General features: G+C 39.7%; 1 protein-coding gene across 1 annotated transcript; it reads left to right on the top strand.

Moving 5' to 3' along the window:
- The first annotated feature begins 2,104 nt into the window (after positions 1–2,104).
- Positions 2,105–19,139, top strand: cacng7b (calcium channel, voltage-dependent, gamma subunit 7b). Its single transcript, XM_058379946.1, has 6 exons — positions 2,105–2,239; positions 8,721–8,916; positions 11,666–11,752; positions 11,834–11,974; positions 17,329–17,474; positions 18,431–19,139. The coding sequence occupies exons 2-6, from the start codon at positions 8,721–8,723 to the stop codon at positions 18,872–18,874; spliced, it is 1,014 nt and encodes a 337-aa protein (XP_058235929.1). The 5' UTR covers positions 2,105–2,239; the 3' UTR covers positions 18,875–19,139.
- Positions 19,140–20,659: the final 1,520 nt, after the last annotated feature.

Raw genomic sequence — 20,659 nt, 5'->3', positions numbered from 1 at the left:
ACTACAGTTCTTGTTTAGATTCTAGCATCCATGAAAGCAGCAACTGTGATGTTAGAGAACAAACTACTGCACAAAAATGATGAGATTCCCAATAGTTGTGAAGCACAGTTAAATATGTCAAAAAGGATTCAGTCGGGGTCTTTTGTTTCTGTCTTTTATTGCTGTTTGAAGCAGTTGACTTACACATTCATGCTGATGAGGCTGCCGAGAAAGCAAAACCACCCCTCTAAGCATCTCTCTATTTCACCTCTCTCCTACTGACTCTTCCTCCTCTTATCACTTCATCCTAGCTGGCTCCCGGAGGGTATAGAGTGATATAATGGGACACCCTCAGTTCCCCTGCCTATTAAAAATCCAACATAACCTCCTTACTGTAACTGTCCCTGACTCTTATCTGCTCGTTACCCTCTGAGCCATTTAACTATTGAATTTCACAAGTTCTTCATTTCAAATGCTTTTGGATAATCAAATAGAAACTCTTCCTCCCTCTTGGTCATAACATAAAGAGACTTTAAAGTGTTGAAAATGTTAAATAAGTGTGTGTGTGTGTGTGTTCATTTTAGCGTATGATACAAACACACAGTAAAACTGTATGACTATGCTGTAAATAAACTGAGCAATTTCAGCAATTACCTGACAAATCTAGACAGATCTACTTCTTGGTATCTAAAGCTTTGTGCCTCTTCTAATATCATAAGGTTTCATTCTTCTTGGGGTCAGAGTGTACTGTACGCTATTGACATAGCTTCTAAAAATACCTGATTTCCTCATTAGGGATCCAGAAAGAAACCCTAAGGAAAAGAAGAGTGAGGAAAGAATGAAAAAAGAGGAAATATATATTAAAGTGGGTGAGTACTGTACATGCACATGCAGATTTATACTGCTGTGATGGTTTTTTAAGTGAGTATGAGAGAGATTTTGATTAGTTCTGAATATGAATGATAATAAAAGCAGCTTTGTGGTGCAGTGGGTAGTGTTGCTGCCTCAAAGCTCCAGGATGCTTGGGTTTCTGTCTGTGTTCGGTTTTTGTGCCCCATGTCTGTTTGGGTCCAAGTTCTCCAGTTTCCACACACCTCCCAAAAACATTCCAGTATGTGGACTAGGTAAGTGTGAATAAATGTTGTGTGTGTGTGGGAGGGGGTGTCCCAGTGTGTGTGTGTGTGTGTGTTCCACCTTGTTCCCCTGATAAGCTACAAATCCTCTGCAAGCCTGACCAACCCTGATAAAGCAGCGCTGAAAATGAATGAATGACCAAGAAAACTATACACTGAAGAAAGTTTAAATCTAGAATACACCAAGTATTCTTCTCTTTCAGAGAAGGTTATAAGTCCCAATCCCTTCAGGAACACAATAATCCTTAATTTAACCCAAGAACACCTTTGAAAAACTTTTCCCTGTCTGAAAATCTGCAAAAGATTTGCAATACAGCAAATCTCTTCTGCAGTTTTACTCTGGTATTCTGTCAGATTTGTTCATAGAAAAATGGATAATTCTCTTTATGGAGAGTTTTCTGGAACACTATCTGGAAGAAAAGGCTGTCTTATTAGTATAGAACTGGAGAACTGTTAAAGATTTATTTGCTACCATTACTGTAAATGTCAAAAAAGATTAGACCTCCTATGCTGCTCGGGTACTCACTTAGCTAGGACAAGGAGATCCCCAGAAACAGAATTTGTCCAGGAGAATAAAATTTGTCCAGGTCAGGGGGTGTGTAAGCTTCCTTTCTCACTGATTCTCCATGTGAAGCTGATGTTTATGGATGTGTGAAGTGACGCATGGTTTACGCTTTTGTACTGTGAGAAAAGCATTGATCTGTGGACAGGTGCACTGCAGTCTTCTAAAAAACCCAGGGTTCTGGCCAGTGAGAGGGAAAAAGAAAAGATCTCAGCATCTTATAAGTCAGTGGGACACATTAAAGTAGAGGATGGTCTTTAAAAAAGAGAGAGAAAAAAGAAAGAATGAATGAATGGAGGAAGAAAAAACCTTCTTGATCTTGTTCTCTTGTTGGTTACATTACCTTACTGCATCACTTCAGTATGGGGAGTAGAGAGAGTGCGCAGAAAGAAAGAAGAGCGGGAAAATATGCGTATCCGAGGAGAGAGAGAGAGAGAGAGAGAGAGAGTGAGAGAGAGAGAGAGAGAGAGAGAGAGAGAGAGAGCAGGGTTTTTTTAAAAACCGGACATCTCTGCTGTGAGGATCTCGGCTGTGCTGGCAGGATCCTCTCGCCTCTTTGGGAAGGGTGAGTTCGTTAATTCTCTTAACCCCTTTGTGTGTGTCTGTTTGTGTTTGTGTGTGTGTGTGTGTGTGTGTGTCGTGATCTTAAGCACGCTTTTACTACATCATATAGGCTGCATGTCAGGAGTTCCGCCCTTTGCACAGATGTTACAGCTGGAAAGCTAGCGTGAAGAGGATATGTGACTGTATTTGCTGCACTTCTGGAGTCTTGTGTGTGTGTGTGTGTGTGTGTGTGAGAATTTGCAGGAATTTTCACGCGGGTGCTGTAATGTCTCTCTCTGTAAGTACAGTACAGTAGCAGCTACTGTGCCGCATGCGTGTAAGTGAAACCATATGCCACAGGGACAAGCTCTGGACAGCGTGTTGTATGGATGAGGGAGAAGCATTCTATAGGATAAACCTGTCTCTAACGGACATACATGACGCATATTATAACAGATGTAGTATTTTTATGACGTAAGGGTGAGAGTGTTAAGAGGTACAGATAGATACGCGTGACCGTGTGAAGATAATCAGATGTTAGTTTATGACTGCTGGTGGGATTTATAATTGACTTTTCTTTTTTTTTTTTCCATTTCATTTTCTTCTGGCGTTCGGTGTTGCAGTGTCCATTCATGTTACAATGGTCATCCATTCATTATTAGGGTAAGACATGAGGTGTAACAATCTTGTAGTGATTTTATATCATACTCTGAAGAATGGAGACGGGGGCTGAGCGTTTGCAGTAGTTTATGCTTGAACTAAGCACGCTCCCGAGAAAGCGCGCACTTGCGCATTGGACTGATCTCATTTTTTTAGGCCAAGGACTTTCCATACCTCAGCCTTATCCCCGAGTCTCTCTCTCTCTCTCTCTCTCTCTCTCTCTCTCACACACACACACACACACACGTTCTCTCTCCATCCTCTATTCCCTGTCCCTATTTTACTCTAAGACGTTCACCCACGCCGGTCACATTTGGTTGCTAAGGTTCTCTAAGACTCTGATCAGTTGAGAAGTTACTTGATGTGACATCGCTGCTTAATTCTAGCCTTTGAAAGTTCACACCCGAGTCTGTCGATGTGCTTTCTAAAATTAGTTTGAAGGGAAAATCCACGCTGTTCATTGTAACTCAGAATCTGTTGATGAGTGCAGACTTCTCTCCCAATTCCTCAGTGTGGAATTGGTATACTTTCCATATTCCTTTCTCTGTAGTTAGAGAATAATTCATAGTTTCTCACTAACTCACTCACTTTCAGTAAGCGCTTCATCTTGGTTTTGGGTTACAGCGGATCTGGCGCTTATTCCAGGAGGCAGACACACAACGGATGTCATGCCAGTCCATTACAGGGCACCATACACACATATTCACACCAGAGCCAATCCATCTGCTCATATGTTTCTAGAAGGCAGGAGGAAACCAAGCAGAAGTGGGGAGAATATACAGATACAGATAGTGATCCAAACCCAGGATCGAACAACACCACTGTGTCACTAATAAGTAATGTGCTTTAAATACAAATAATTGAATAAAACATTAATAATCTGTCCAATCTGGTGTGAATCGTCCCTCATTGTGCCCAGTGTTCCTGGGATAGACTCTGGATCCTCATTGACGCTGCTTGGCATAAAGCGCTTACTGAAAATGAACTAATTTACAATTACATAACATAACTGCTCATAGAACAAGTCTCTTTTTTTTTTTTACTTAAATAGGTAGTGAATGTATATAAACAGATTTTCCAGTTTTGTCCTTTATTATGGAGATTCTGATTCAGGCTCACAAAATGCCTGCACAGCCAAAGACTGTATTTATTCAAATTAATATAAGAAAATCTGCAGTCTACATGAGTACATAGCCTCCCGCTGCAGCAGCACACACAGCCTGAGGGGAGCGCACAATAGCTGTAGGGTGCCTAATGTCCTCACATACTCTCTCTCTCTCTCTCTCTCTCTCTCTAAACTGTCATGTAAGGACAGGGGCTTGTGCGCTGTCCGGTTGAGCCAAAAGGTTGTTTGCTTGATGCTAGGAATCACCATGTTTTCTTCACACAGACCATGCATCTTTTTCACCATTAGCTTTGACTGTGTTCATACTGTGTAATTATACGCATATTATTCATACACATAGACTGATTAATGAATGTATGTAATAAATTATGCTGTGAGCATCTGGGCTTTAACAGTTCAGCCAAGAATAACATTTAGTCAGTTTTCATCCTAGACCATTAGTGTAATTCTAACATACAATTACGTGGACCTATAGAGACACCAGAACAGGAGCACAGAATAGGAAATAGAAAAACTAAATTAGATTTACTGAATCCTAAACCATTGTGTAAGTATTTTTACACTTAAACCAAAAGTAATTTAGCAAATTTCCTCCAGGAAACACAAAGCAGCAAAGCACAGCACACCGTTGGAGTACTGCAATCAGCCTTTTTTTAGCCTGTGGTGGTGTTTGTCTTGATTAATGAGATTTCCTCAAAACCCAAAATTTCTGTGAGCCTCTTTCAAATGAAAGAAGCGATAAGTAGTTCAGTCGGCCAGTGAGCGTAACTGCCCTGTTACTTATTTTGATCAGGGTTTTTGCCCTATTTTGGATCCCATGCTGAAGCACATCAGGCGTGAGTGTGTGCACGTAAAACCTACTGACTAAAATCCAAACGGTAATTATACTCTGATGTAATCTTGTAAAGATTTATAATTTCTAATTAATAAACATAACACTGTATATAAAATCAGTTTCTTCAATCAGTGTGTCAAATTATATCAAATTAAACTGCAAAAAAAAATTAAAGCCAAACTGTTTGTTTTCCTCATCAATTTGCCAAATAATAGTGCTTAAGATTATATACTTAACTGGCAGCTAAGGTGGTTTAAGCATCTTATAAGGATAACCTACTGTTCACCTCCTGCTATCAGGTGTGATTTGCTGGTCAGAAGCCTTAAGAAATGATATATGGCCAAAAGTATGTGGAAACCTGACCATCACACCGATGTGCATATTGAACATTCTATTCCAGATCAAGTCCTCTTTTCTTGTTATGACATCCTTCACTTTCCCTGAAGGAATTCCACAAAAGTTTGTAGGGAATGATGTTGAGCAAAATGTCATGTCATGTAGCTAGTGTTCCAGTTCATCCCAAAATATTTAGTGGGGTTGAGTCCATGGCTTCGTGCAAGGCACTCAAGTCGAAATCTTCTGCTCCAGCCTTTGCAAAACATGTCTTATTGCACCACTCTTTGTGCACAGGGGTAGTGTCATACTGGAACAGGTTTGGGTCTGTTAGTTTCAATGAAAAGAAGTCTTAATGTTATGGCATAAAAAGACATTCTTGAAAGTTGTGTGCAACTTTGTGAGAATAAAATCGATAAAATCGCAAAGAACTACACATGGGTATGATGGTCAGATATGTACTTTTGGCCTTAGAGTCTATTCTCACAGGTTTGGGAACACCTGAGGTTCCTGTAGCAGTTGCTGAAATCTGTTCCATCTCAACCTGCTGCCATGAACATAGAAGTAAACTTACATTTATGGCACTTGACAGATGCCCTTGTCCAGAGAATCTTACATTTTATCTAATTTTTTTTTCATACAACAATTGAGGGTTAAGGGCCTTGTTTATGAGCCCACCAGTGTAAGCTTGGTGGACCTAGGAACCTTCCGATCAGCAGTCCAATGCCATAAACTCTAAGGCTGAATGAATGAATGAATGAATGAATGAATGAATGAATGAGTTTATTAGCTGTAACTGTAGGTGCTGTTTCCATTGAGCCAGTAGCCAGATGATCACCACAATGTACATGTTGGGCAAATGTAACCACCAGCACAGCTCTGTGGTCAGGATCTGATCAATGATAACCAATTATGGCTGGAGGATACACACTCAGAGAAAAGACAAGCTATATTCTATGGCAATACAGGAGTGTCTAATAAATTGGCTAGCATATTAAGTGTGCATGATACATTTAAACCAGACCTAAAGACACTAGCGTATCAGTTTCACCACAGATTGATCCACCACCTAAATACATGGTGAGCAGTGACCAGATATGATCCCTGTAAATTCAAGCTGTAAATATGTCAGATGTTTCCTTTTCCTGCAGTTACACTAAAAGCTTTAAAACGTCCTTTAGCAAGTGTGCCACACTAGTGCAGGTGCTAGTGATGTTGTCTCACAGCTACAGCGTCTCTGGGTGGATCCTGAGCTCAGATTACCTCTGTGTGGAGTTTCTTGGCATGTGCTTCCTATGTTTACATGGGTATCCTGCAGGTCCTCAAGTTCCTAAACCATGTGAGTAGGTTGTTTGGCTAAGATAAGTTGGCCCAAAGTCCAAACCTGTGTGTGTATGGTGCCCTGCAATGCACTGGCATCCCCTCTAGGGTGTATTTCCACCTTCGTGCCCAGTGTTCCCAGTATGGCTCGGAGTACCCCATCACCCTGAGTGAGTGAGTGAGTTTAAATATAGGTACTTTTCTTTTAGAAGGTTTTTTTCACCTTTTTTTCTAAATTCGACTCTTAATGATTGACACAAGTAAGACCTTCACTATGTTTTTATTACAAAGAGGAATAAAATAGAGATCTCCGGATGAGATTTTTAAGTTAACATTGACAGCGAATGACTATGAATATTCTTAGCACTAACACACCCCCCTATGCCCAAACACCCAAAGAGTGTTGGCCTCACATCTAAACCTCCTTTTTAGAAACCTTCTGTCCATGCAGAGCTTGGCACAAACCACACTCACCCAGCAGGTTTCCTCTAGCAGCCAGGCAGAACTGCAGCACTGTAGCAGTCTCTGATGGCTCCCTCGGCTTCCAAACCCCCCCACTACACCCCCCCCCCCTTTCTGACTCTTATCATCCCACTTTATCCATGTCTGACTTTCGCCCTGTTTTAAATTAATATGCATGCTCTAATCAATCTAGTCATGTATATTCATATATCATAGCTGTGGTGGATGTGATGGTCTCTGTTGGACTTTGATGTAGCTCTTACTCCAGAGGATTATCAGCTCAAACGCTGCAGATGGCCTGTAGCCTGCATCTGCATCATCTGTCTCTTTCTTTTTTTGTATCCATGCTGTCACTCCATCTCTCTCTCTGCCTTTCCCCTCCCTTTCTCTTGCTTTTTTGTTCCTTTTGCTATATCTTTTCTCTCCAGCTCTCTCTCTCTCTCTCCCTGCGGTACGTTGTTCTTGTCTCTCAGGGCGCTGCTCTGAGTCACCAGCTCTGGAAGACAGACAGGAGATAACAGTCTGAAGACATTCATATGCAGATTCATACACAAAAAATATATACAGAAACACATAGACAGAATTGCTGCCTCTTTATCTCAGTCTATAATACGCCATTTATATCTTTGCCACTCTCTCACAAAGTCATATATCTTTATGACAGCAATCAGTTAAATTCCGTGTTCAAGCCATCTCGTATAACAGGGACAGAAAAAGGCACAACAGTGATTAATTAAGCATTGATCAACTATTTGGCTGGAGAGAGGGAGTGAGAGCAGTATGTGGGGTCAGCGACAGAGAAGAGGTCTGAGAGAATACGAACGGACAGACGCTCACAGTGCCATTCTCGCATTTACTCTCACTGCAGTTGTATTCTGCTGGACCATTGGTTCACGGTTACTTAGCGCTGTCTCTTTTCCCTTCTTCTCTTTCCCTATATTTCATTCACATAATGCATTGTTGATGCTTTAAACAATTTTTCAAAATCGTGTGTTTCTGACATGGACTGCGGAATATTGTCATAATGCTCTGTAAATGATCATTTTGTGTCTGTGTGTGTGTGTGTGTGTGTGTGTGTGGATGAGCATGTAATTGCTGAATGGTGACTACCCTTTGAAGAAGAACTCTGTACCTCACTGCATGGCTATGACTCATACAGTAGCTCTCTCTCTCTCTCTCTCTCTCTCTCTCTGTGTGTGTGTCTCACTTTCCGCCTCAGTGACTCTCACCCGTTAAGCTAGCTGAACTTTGACTTTTCTCATGACTGCCTGGTTAAAGAGGGAAAAAATATTCTTTGGGGTGTTTTTTTTATATTTGGAAATACTTTTACTGCATGTGATAATTGATATGAACACAAACCATTACAAATGTCCTATAAAGTTACAGATTTTATTTCCTAACATTCAACTGTCAATAAAATTATCCACTTGAAGGAAAACTCCAGTGCCTGTGGTGCTCAGTAGAGCAGAGAAGAAAAAAAAAACACTAATAATGCAGACCTGCCCACATCTAATCAATCAGGATAATGAAGAGTCGATATTTCCCTGTCAGCCATTTTGAATTCAGGTGTTCTACCCTGATGTGTGCATTTCTTTTGCTTTGGAAAGAACACTTAAGGGAGTTTTAAAACTCGAAGCTCTTTCTGACAAACCTTTACCAAAATGACTGATTATATTTTAAAGCTTAAATATATTTTTAACCTCAGTTTGGTTAAAATGATGCTGTTTCCCATGTTCTTAATTCCTCTGCTTGTGTGTGCATGTGTAGATGAGCTCATGCAGCAGCAGGGCTCTCACTCTGCTCTCCACCGTGTTTGGGGCGTGCGGACTGCTGTTGGTTGGGGTTGCCGTGGCAACCGATTATTGGCTGCTAATGGAGGAGGGCATTGTGCTGCAGCAGAACCAAACCATCGACGTCAAGATGGCGCTGCACTCCGGCCTCTGGAGGGTGTGCTTCATAGCAGGTACACACATACACTCTGATTATTAAAATCCAAAATCATCCATGCTTATTTCTGAGCACTGCGGGATACAGTTCATGCACCAGAAGTGGGCATGTTTCTGGTAATGTACAAGGTGAGAGGAATGGCATTGCTCTCTCTCCTCTCCAAGAGTGCAAAACTAAACAATTGTGAGTGTGATATATGTGGAAAAGGTCAGTTAGTTCTTTCCTTCAAGTGTGTTCAGCTGCTCTGAGATGTTGCATGAGCAGCAGTTTTTAAGAAGCAGAAGCTTCTTAAACATAAATTTACATAGAGTATAATGGCAATAAAGTCAAAATATGACACTTGCTTTTTTAATCATTCTGAGATACTAAAGTATGCAATTGAGAAATCTTCTCAATAGTATACCTTAGTAATGTAATTACCTTTAATACTAAAAAAAAAAGCTTTATTAAAGCAGCTACATAACCAAAACTGTGAAAGCAAGAAACTAGATACTAAATATTTAAACACTAACCAGGACTGTTGAACACTACATTGAAGCTTGACAATCTGGTGCTAATCTGGGTGAAATGAGACACAGTGAAGACAGGAGTTTGGTGCCCCAGAAGGGCAGTTCAGAGGGGTCCTGGACAGTGATGTGAGACATTTCAACCCTGATAAAGGGTCTTAGGCCAACAAAGTTACTTGGGTGCAATACCATTAGTGTAGACAGAAGGAGATGTGACATCCTCCACAAGACGGTGGTGTGGAGCGATAGCCACTGCGAAGCCAGCAAGAAATGAGGAATTGCATGTAGCAAAGGGGAGGACTGCCTTTTCAGCGACTGCAGGGAGGCGGAGTGATGTCCTCAGTGGAGTGGGAAGGTGGAGAGATACCTGACGTCAAACTGGGGTGTGTAGTGACATGTGATGTGGAGCAGGGAGACAGAGTGATACCCATGTGCTGTAATGGCAGAGAGGCAGAGGGACACCCCCAGCAGATCAAGCTGGCAGAGTGACATACATAATGGAGCAAGGAGGCAGAGTGACAGCTGAAATGCAATAAGGAGGCAGAGCAATGAGGCAAAGCAACATCTGATGTGGGGCAAGGAGGCAGGGTGACATCTGATGTGGGGCAAGGAGGTAGAGTGACATCTGATGTGAGGCAAGGAGGCAGAGTGACATCTGATGTGGGGCAAGGAGGCAGAGCAACATCTGATGTGGGGCAAGGAGGCAGAGCAACATCTGATGTGGGGCAAGGAGGCAGTGTAATGACCAAAGTAGGGCAGGAAGAGTGAGAGATGTCTCCAGCCAGTATAGGAGCCCCCTCTAAAAAAATTTCCTGAGGAAACAAATATGGCATCAGGCCCAGCTATGAGCCGGTCCAGAAGGGCCTTGATCTGGTCAAGCTGCATCTTTTTCTTCCAGATTTGCTCACCTTGGGCCCATGTGCTCTGAAACAAGCCTGCTGCATCCATGGTAGGTCCATGGCAGGTTCTGTCATGTAATTTGTAGACAATAAGCAGGATAACTGGGATCAAATGATAACTGTAATTGTGGAACCCAAAACACTGCAAGAAGAGGAAGACAACAGAAGCTTGACAATCAGGTGTTGAAACAAAGGAACTTAAATATCAGTGCTAATCGGGGTGAAATGAGACACAGGTGCAAGTGATAGAAATAGACGTGTGACGTATTGGGGCTGATTAGGAAAGTACACCAACCTGACATACTCAACTACACCATATCCTACACACAGTGCATGGATACCAATTAATAATGTAAATGCAGTTTCAGTAAGGAATACTTCCTGGGTTTTTCTGGTTTAAGGTGGCAAACTTTAAATCAAATCTAGTTTGCTGGTTTGAGAGCGTAATATAATAGTCCCTGATTTTATAGAGGTACAGGTCATACTGCAACACTGGCCAGTCCCACAAATTTACAGGCACATCTGTTAGATCAAAATATACCTCACAGCAACCACAATGTTCACATGTAAATCAGTGCAGTAGGACTAAACATTATAGAGCGTACAAGGATGACAGTTGGACAGAAGCAGTCAGAGCCACATGTCAGATACACAATCTATCCCACGTTTAATGTTCTGAAAAGATAGAAGATGAGGGAAAAGAAAACAGTGAAATAATAAAACAGCACAAGTATTGCAGAAAACCCTATAGGCTAGGTTTCGTGATGACATGAATCTGCAAACGCTCTGAAGCAGGATGATTCTAACACATCACTCACAGAGATAAGATGAATGTGCCACAGCTCACACCATTAAACTGAAACCTTTGACAAAGAACACATTCACTAATGAGCACTGCCATTTATTCGAGACGGCTGTTCACATCCGAATATCACCCCTCATCTCACCTGTTCCTAATGAGCTGCTAACAAACCTAGGGAGACTTCCACCACCCAATTATCGACCCTTCATCCTCCCCCCTACTGGGAAAATCCATTCCTTTCACTAATGAGTGGTATGATCCATAAATGCAATATTAATATACAATACATCACATCTGAGTGACTGAGTAAATAGAATTTCAGAATCTCTTTGCATTGACCTCCACTGTAGAAATGTACTGTATTCATTATAGCAAAACCTATTTTAGATGCAAACTCATCCCTGTTTGTTAATCAGGATTACACACATAGTGTTTGCTTGTGTTTGTATGTTCTTATGTATGAAATGATTCAATACTTGCCACTTTCACATCCTCTGATCTTCTCTTTGTCTCCTTCTCATCATGCACTAACCCTGCTCTGCTTTGTCTTCCTTTCAGGTTCAGAGAAAGGAAAATGCGTGGCTTCTGAGTATTTCACTGAGCCAGAGGTAGAGATCACAACAGAAAACACGGCAAATATTCTCAGTGAGTATATTGACGGAGAGATTTGGAAATTTTCCTGCTCAGTCTCAGACACACACCTGATTGTGTTTTGTTCTTTCACAGAAATGGTGCGGACAGCTACTCCTTTCCCCATGGTGTCTTTGCTCTTTGTGTTCACTGCCTTCATCCTTAGCAACGTGGGCCATATTCGCCCGCAGCGCACCATCTTGGCATTTGTTTCCGGAATCTTCTTCATCCTGTCAGGTATTAATCACAGTTTCATTCATCTTTAACATCTTCTCTAGCTTATTTTTATGACACTTGACACTCAACTTGGACCCTCATCTGACTCCAGCTTTATTTATAAAACTCTTAAGGTTAAGCTACAAACCACAAACTATTATTACTCCTTAAGTCACGTACTTTTGAGAAATAACCTCTTACTACTAGCTATAGCATCTGGCTCGCAAAGAACAATGATTTTTTTTTTTTTTATAATCTAGAGATTTCTGTCATTGTCTTTGGCCTGATTTGACATGTCCAGGACTCTGTATGGTATATATGATGTCAGGATGCTAAAGCATCAGTCAGCAGTAGCCATCTGTTTAATTAGCGAATACTTTTCTGCTCATTTATTCATGGTCTTAACTATCTTACATTATTTTAGGTTGTACCTTTTGCATGTTACTTGTTATACTTCACTTTTTTAAACTGTCAAAGGAATGTTGCCTAAACTTGAGATATTCATGATCTGTACCTAATTTTGTATTTTTAGGTAAGCTGAATTTTAGTCTAATAAATTTTTTTTCAATCTAAAAGCCATTACATGCGAGCAAACTGAAATGCAATATTATGAACGATAAAAGGCAACAAAGTTAATCTGATCGCACCAAGCTGCACTTCACTGAAACAAGATGGAAGGGTGGGGGTGGGGGTGGGGGGAGCCCTAGGGTACATACAAAACACAATAATACCTGTTTACTCTATGTCTCTTTCTGTAAGCAATATTTTTCAGGAAAAAAGCTGGAAATATTTTAGTATTTTCTGGAAATACGTACTATAAAGTGTGAAACAAAATTGTGGAAAACCCTTTTTGTCCTTTTTACTTGCTTCAAGCACTAGCACTGCCCATTTTATTTGGTTTGTGACCCAACAGATAGGCTGGTAAGGATGGTAGACTCTTTCTGAATGGTATAATAAACTCATAAGTTCGTTCATTAGTTTAGGTGTGTGCACACTTTCGCTAAGCTATTGTAACCTTTTCCCCCAAATATTCCCTTTCTGTTTGTTTTTTATTTGTTGTGATTTCACATTTCACAAAGAATTCACAAAACATGACATTTTAACAGGGGTATGGAGACATTTATATCCAGTTTATTTCATAGGAAATAATGCAGTAAATAAAACTAATTCTTTAATGCAGTAAATAAAACAAAATTCCTTACAGCTTTTATGTAAGTAGCAATAATAACTAATCTTCTGGGAAGGTACTGTATTCCATCAGATTTTGGAGCGTGGTTGTGGGGATTTGAGCTCATTCAGCTACAAGAGCATTTGTGAGGTCAGGAACTAAGGAGGTCTGCTGCATAGTCAGTGCCAGTTTATCCCACAGGTGTTCAGTGGGGTTGAGGTCAGGGCTGTGTGCAGGACACTTGAAATCCTCTACACCAGCCTTGACAAACTATGCCTTCCTGTAGCTTGCTTTGTGCACAGGGGTACTGTCATGCTGGAAGAGGTGTTAGCCTCTTAGTTCCAGTGAATGGAAATGAATTCTACCGCATACAAAGACATTCTGGACAATTGTGTGGTTCAGGTGTCCACAAAGATGTTGGCTATATCAGCATAATGCTCACAGATTTTCATTTTGTGTGCATTGGCACGAATCCTGCAGATTTCATTTCCCCCAATTTTGCTTCCTATCCAGATATTATTACAGAACTGATGGTGGCTGAAGGGTTTCTGCTTAGAAAAATGTGCCTTTTTGTAGATAGACCCTTTATCACTGTGTGAGGTGGCAGATGAAATTTACTACATTATGAGAACTTATAGCTTTTTACAGTATATGCCCACATTTATTATTGGACAAAATTTCATCTAATAACATACCTACAAACATTCTCACATAGGTAATAAATGAGTCATGGTTTCTTTGCATGCTTATTGCCAGAAAATGGACCTGAGGGTATAATAATAGAAAAGAAATAAGGAATGAATGAATTAATTAATTAATTGATTATTTGATGGATGGATGGATGGGTTGGTGAATGAATGGATGAATAAATGAATGGATTGATGAATGAATGAATGAATGAATTGATGAATGAATGAATGAATGAATGAATGAATGAATGAATGAATGAATGTGTGAGAGAATGAATGAATTGGTAAATGAATGGATTGGTAAATGACTGGACTGGTACAAGAATGAATGAATGAATGAATGAATGGATTGATGAATGAATGAATGAATGAATGAATGTGTGAGAGAATGAATGAATTGGTAAATGACTGGATTGGTACAAGAATGAATGAATGAATGAATGAATGAATGGATTGCTGAATGAATGTACTGATTGATTGATGGATGGATGGATGGATGAATGAATTGGTGAATGAATTGTTTGATGGATGGATGAATGAATGAATGAATGAATGAATGTTCAAAGCATAGTCTCTCTATATGATGCTATATTTTCAGTCTTAAATGGAGTGTGGCCATCCCATCTGCATTTGATTAGAGTTGTCTTGTTCCATTTTAAACCCCTTGTCTTATCATTAAGGTTCTCCATCTGCTTTTGTTTATTACTGTCTGGCACTCACACATTGGGCTCTGCTGGAATTACTCTACTTTGCTAATGATCCCTTCTCTAATCTCTAAAAGCTCATGTTGCGTGGATAGTGTAATGATTTACAATGCATATAAGGTAAATCAAATATGAGGATTTTTTAAAATATTTTGATTGTATTGTTACAAAACTGAGTTGATGGAACAGAATGAATAGGCATGCAGCTTTAAGAAAAGAGAGAGGGATTATTCTTTCATTACTAGTTGTAAAATGTTCAGTGAAAATGACTAATCTGCCTCATCTTGAGTATTTCTAACCTGGTATATTAAGCGTACTGGCATCATGGGATATTTAGACTATGAGTCATTGGCCTGCTGTCATGGCTTTCATGTGGCAATTTACATGCCTTATATATTTTTTTGTTTTTCTTTCTTTTTAAAGGTCTTCAAAATGATTAATTTGTCTTCATGTCACATTATTATTACCTTTCAGTTTTTCAGTGCCATTTCTGGGCAGCTCAAGTTTGCTCATGTTCGGATAATTATCAAGCTGTTCAGACGCTGAATGAGATGTGTTCTGCCACGAAAAACGAAATGTCTTGATCTCTTGTGAAAACCTGGAATGTTGGTAGAGAATGAGGACTCAGGAGGCAGGAATGTGAGAGAAACAGAAAGAAAGATACTATTTTTTAGTCCTTTTTCCTAGCTTTATCCATTTGTACCTGGTTCATGGTAACATAAAATATTTTACTGGAAACAGAGTTCACTGATAAACACACACACACTCACACACATACACACACACACACACAAACACACACAGGTTTCTAATGAGTAGTTTGAATTATGTCGAGTGAGTGTGATAAGTTCATGTAGTAGTAACATGATCCAATTTAGGTTATAAAAACTCTCAAGGATGTTGGCACAGGAAGAAATAACTATAGAATTACATTTAATTCAATTTAAATCAATAATAAATTGTCCTATAAAACAATTTGTGTTAATATAACTCGCTTCATCCATGTGGAAATGATGTAGGCTTTTGTATTAAATAGATTCACTGGAATATTTTTCCCTAGTGTTTAACGCAGCATGAGTAGATATAGTGGATCACTTCACATGTCTTGTAGACAGCATGTCTTCAGCTGGTGTGTGATGGGGATTCTGCAGGAAATGACAAATGACTAAAGAAAGAAAAAACAGGAAAAAAACAGGCATGGAAATTAGCTTCATTATTTAAAAAAATGCCACAGAGTTAAATTTACCTAATAGATCATGTTGCAGTTCTGTAGTAAAATAAAATATCCCTTTAGAAAAAAAAATACATTAAATAATCTATGCAAATATAATAGGGTTTAAAGGAGAAGTTCACGTCCAGAACAAAAATCTACAAATAATTGACTCACCCCTTGTCTTCCAAGATCTTCATGTCTTTCTTTCTTCAGTCGTAAAGAAATGATGTTTTTTGAGGAAAACATTTCAGGATTTTTCTCCATATAGTGGACTTCAATGGTGACCACGAGTTTGAACCTCCAAAATGCAGTTCAAATGCAGCTTGAAAGACCTCTAAACAATCCCAGCCCAGGAAGAAGGGTCTTATCTAGCCAAACCATCTGTGTTTTTTTTTTTAAGAAAAATAAAAATTGTATACTTTTTAACCACAAAAGCTCGTCTATCATTAGCTCTGGGATGCGCGTCCAAGACACTATGTACGACATAATCACGTCAAAAGATCACGTGACGTAGGTGGAGCTACAGATCCAGTGTTTACAAAGTGAACAAATTTTTTTTTTTATTTTGCATTACGTTTAGTACATTTATTGATTAATTTCGAAAAAGTTATATTCTAGTGATTTGCATTCCTTATATTTTTGGGTCCTGGGATCCAAATCGTGCTCATATACCCAGCTAATTTTACTCGAGTAACTAGTTCTGTAAGTAAATTTGTATTCTGAACACAGTGCTGTTTACTTCACTGTAGCTTTAACCTTGAATCTGAACAAGAAAGGCCTTCTTTAATCTTGGCACAATCTGTTCCCTCTGCTTTCCAGCTTCCACTGACATGCTGTTTAGGAAGAAAAAAAATTCTCCCACCTTTTTTTTTTTTTTATCAGTCATGTCAGTTGGAGTTAGAAGTAGGCGCATGTGATGTGTTAGATTAGCATGGCATTCTATGACTGAACTTTCTGAGTGTGTGTGTGTGTGTGTGTGTGTCCAGCTCTCATATAGGACATACATTGCAGCAGGGTGCCTGTGTGAAGTGATGTATCCAGATGGAGTTCATGTCCTGATGTCCTGCCTGAGGCATGGTGTCTGTGTGTGTGTGTGTGTGTGTGTGTGTGTGGGCGCATGTGCAGAACATATTTTGAGGTACTAAGCAAGGCTTCCTATATCCATATGTAATGTGTGTGTGTAATTTGGACAATTTATGTTAAGTCTTGTTTGTCCTTCAAAGGCATTTTAAGTGAAAAATTATTTAGAAAGTAATTCATTTCATTAATGTATTTAACACCTGCTACTCTATTTGCCATGATTCTTGCATAACTGCTGATGATTTGAAATGAATGTGACAAGGGCTTAAATAAATGAACCCCAACAGACATTAAATCTAAGTGTAATCACATGACATGACACAACAGTCAATTACAGAACTCTATAGTCTGGACTAGAAAGAAATCAGCCCAAGCTTTTACTCTTGCAAGCTCTTGTTTGTGTTCTGGTGGAGAAAAAAATACACTTAAAGCCATTCCTTCTCTCAGTGTTCTATTACAGGTTTTATTGTTATTTATGTAATATCTCTTTCTCTCTCTCTCTCTCTCTCTCTCTCTCTCAGGTCTGAGTCTGGTGGTGGGATTAGTGCTCTATATCTCCAGTATAAACGATGAGGTGATGAACAGACCTAGAGAACCGGAGCACTTCTTTAACTATCACTACGGCTGGTCCTTTGCGTTTGCTGCCAGCTCTTTCCTCCTCAAAGAGGTCTGACATTTCTGAAATGATTTATTTATTACTAAATCCATATTCGAGCCAATCTGATTGTCTCAGCTACAAATAATGTATTTGTGGTATATTAAGATCTGTTCTCTGTTACCTGAACTGATAACTAATGCCAGCATACAGTCTGCTGCTGCTGATTTTATACTGTGAATGCAGTGATCACAAGTATACAGCATTTCAAGCAGATTGACTTCCTACTTGGTGTATTATGAATGCAGACACTGTATGAGAAGACAGTCAGTGATTACTTCAATGAGATTGGGTTCAGCCCGAGGACCAAATCTGTTTGTAAATGAAGGTTGTGATTAGATCTTAATAACACTTGTTTTTCACTAGTGCACAGGGTTTACATGAGGAAAGGAAAGGAAAGGAAAGGAAAAGGAAAGGAAAAGGAAAGGAAAGAAGTGAGGGGAGATTGATTTCAAGGCATGAAGCTGTCAGTCAGCCATTTTGTGTATGTGTGTGTGCTGCTAGAGTAAGGATTTAGCGAAATTGTAGTTCTGGCTGAAACTATTTATTCTGCTTGAATCAGCAGGGTCTCCTCACTACCATGATATCACGGTTGCTTAGGGAGCAATTTGTGTGTGTGTGTGTGTGTGTGAGAGAGAGAGAGAGAGAGAGAGAGAGAGAGAGAGAGCAAGGAAAAGAAAGGGTACTGATTTGAAGAGCTATTTTCAAGACAGAAATTGCTAAAGCATTAAATCATTGCAACGTCTTAAACATTGCATTACAGCTCCATCACTCACCCACTGAAGGAATAATGGGACAAATGAGAGCTATATTTTTCCTTTTATGCTACCCTTTTTGTACATATTTAAATGGCACTTTGTGTACAAAATGAAATTAAATGTGTAGTGAAGCGCAGTCTGTTTCACTCATGTCAATTTCATACACTTTCCTCCACCCCATATCTCTCTCTCTCTCTCTCTCTCTCTCAGGGTGCAGGCGTGATGTCTGTGTATCTCTTCATGAAGCGTTACACCGAGGAGGAGATGTATCGGCCTCACCCAGCGCTCTACCGCCCCCGTCTGTCTGAGAGCAGCGATTACAGCGGTCAATTCCTGCAGCCTGATGCTTGGCCACCTCACCAGCGTGCTCGCAGTGCCTCTGAGCTCTCCAGCGATGTGTCCATTCAGCTAGCACAGACCCAGCAGCCTCCAGCAAAGCTCATTGCCCAGCACAGCGTGTCAGCCCCCAGTGCCACCGCTGCCTCCAGCCCGGAGTCTGCGGCTGCATTCCAGCTTCAGTCACCCTCACACTTTAGCCACAACCACCCTCTCCACCCCACAGAGTCCCAGCCCCTGCCCCTGTCCATGCCACCGCCTGCCGTGCCACCCCCTCATTACCACACACACATGCGCATGAGCGCCTCACCATGTTAGAGGGGTTTCCATCCACTTGAATTTTTACAAATTTTGAATTTAGCATAAATGGAAACAAAACACTGATTCGCATTTTCTGTTGCTGATTTTCTGAAAATTTGCTTAACATTTGCGAAACATTTGGATGGAAACAGAGAGAGAGAGAGAGAGAGAGATTATCAACAGTGTGTCATGCTTTGAGAGAGTGTAAAGAATTTTGAGAGTAGTGTGAAATAAGCTAGGTTAAGACTTATCTTAAAAAACAAAAAATGTTAAGATATGAGCGTTATAATGGGATAGTAAACAGTTTCATTACGGGGTGTTATACAGGGAGATTTATTGCACAAGCAATGTACAATGCAAAACACTTCCATTATAACACACATTGTTGTATATTTAAATATGTAGTGCACAAAGACAGTAACTAATGCCTTCAGTTCAACTAGTGATATTGAAAATGTATTATTTTCATCACTCTCTCTCTCTCTCAAAGTATCAGTATTAGTGTTATTATCATGAAGACATATTTAAGCTTACTTGTTGCCAGGGAAAATATGTAAAATAGGTATATTATTTCTACTTTGAATATGAGATACTCCAGACTGATGATTTTTATGATGTAAATAATACGTGTCATTTTAACTGGTATGGGAAAATATTATGAGATGCACAGCTGAGAGGGGAACTGTTATATGCACTGAAAATTAAAACTGACTGAAAAACAACTTCGCTTAAAGTCCCAGTAAGGGCTTTCTGAGTATTGGTTCTTTTGCTGGTTTTTGAAGTTAAAGTATGTACTTTTTTTCCCCCGTCTTAGTGCAGATTAGTAGTGGAAGCCGTCTTACATTCAAATGGATTTTCTCATATTTGTCCCTTAATCTAGGCATCTCATTCTACTGTGTCAGTTTGTGCACTTTAGTATAAAATCCTACTTGAGACTTTATGAGTAGGGTTATACTGCAAGTGTGCTGTTGCTTATCATGTGAAAGAGATCCAGTATTGATTATAACGTTTGTGAGAGTGACGGTGGTTATCATTAGAATATAACCACTATGTTGATTCTGCATAATTATTGTTATTTATTTGTAATGGAGTGAAACAAAGACAAGTGTGTTTATTTAGCAGTGTTAGTCCGGCCACAGATATGACCGTATACAGACCAGCAAGTCTTATAATGTTCCTATTTTTGTTAACATCATATAATAGATTCACATATACATTAATAATACATATTAAAGCAGCAGTAAGTAACCTTTGGGACTTGAAAACACTTGGTGGAAATGTCAGTAGCTGCTCAGCTGCTGCGCAAATAGCAAATCATTACACCTTGGAGGCACATTCAGATACGCAAGATGTTTAAATGTAGAATTAAATGTCATCCGAAGATGTAATCATCTGATCCATTATCATAATTTACTCAGTAATACGTTAAATATTGTGACAATAAAAATCTTATTATGCTCATCAGTGTGACTGTCACAGTTAACAAATAAAAAAGTGAAAGAAAGTGAAAGTCAGTCGAACAGCTCAGTCCAGGTAGCCTATACAGCGATCTGTGTAACATACTGTAACTTCCGCAGGTTATAAAGGAGAAATAAAGTAACACCCAAACCCTGAATAATACCTGAATAGAATTGTATATCACTATACAATTCAGTGAAAAGAACAACAGAAGAAGCTCAGTCCCTCCACCCTTAATAAAAGAGCAACAAAGCAAGCCAGACAACAGTAGTAGCCAGTCTACATTAGCATGCTAGTTAAAAAATATGTGGAAAACATATACTGGAAAACTCGTAGCCCTGTGTG

Source organism: Hemibagrus wyckioides, linkage group LG01 (assembly GCF_019097595.1).
Source record: "Hemibagrus wyckioides isolate EC202008001 linkage group LG01, SWU_Hwy_1.0, whole genome shotgun sequence".
Lineage (NCBI taxonomy): Eukaryota > Metazoa > Chordata > Actinopteri > Siluriformes > Bagridae > Hemibagrus > Hemibagrus wyckioides.
Note: the sequence above shows the minus strand (reverse complement) of the source record. Positions and strands in the feature narration are given on the sequence as shown.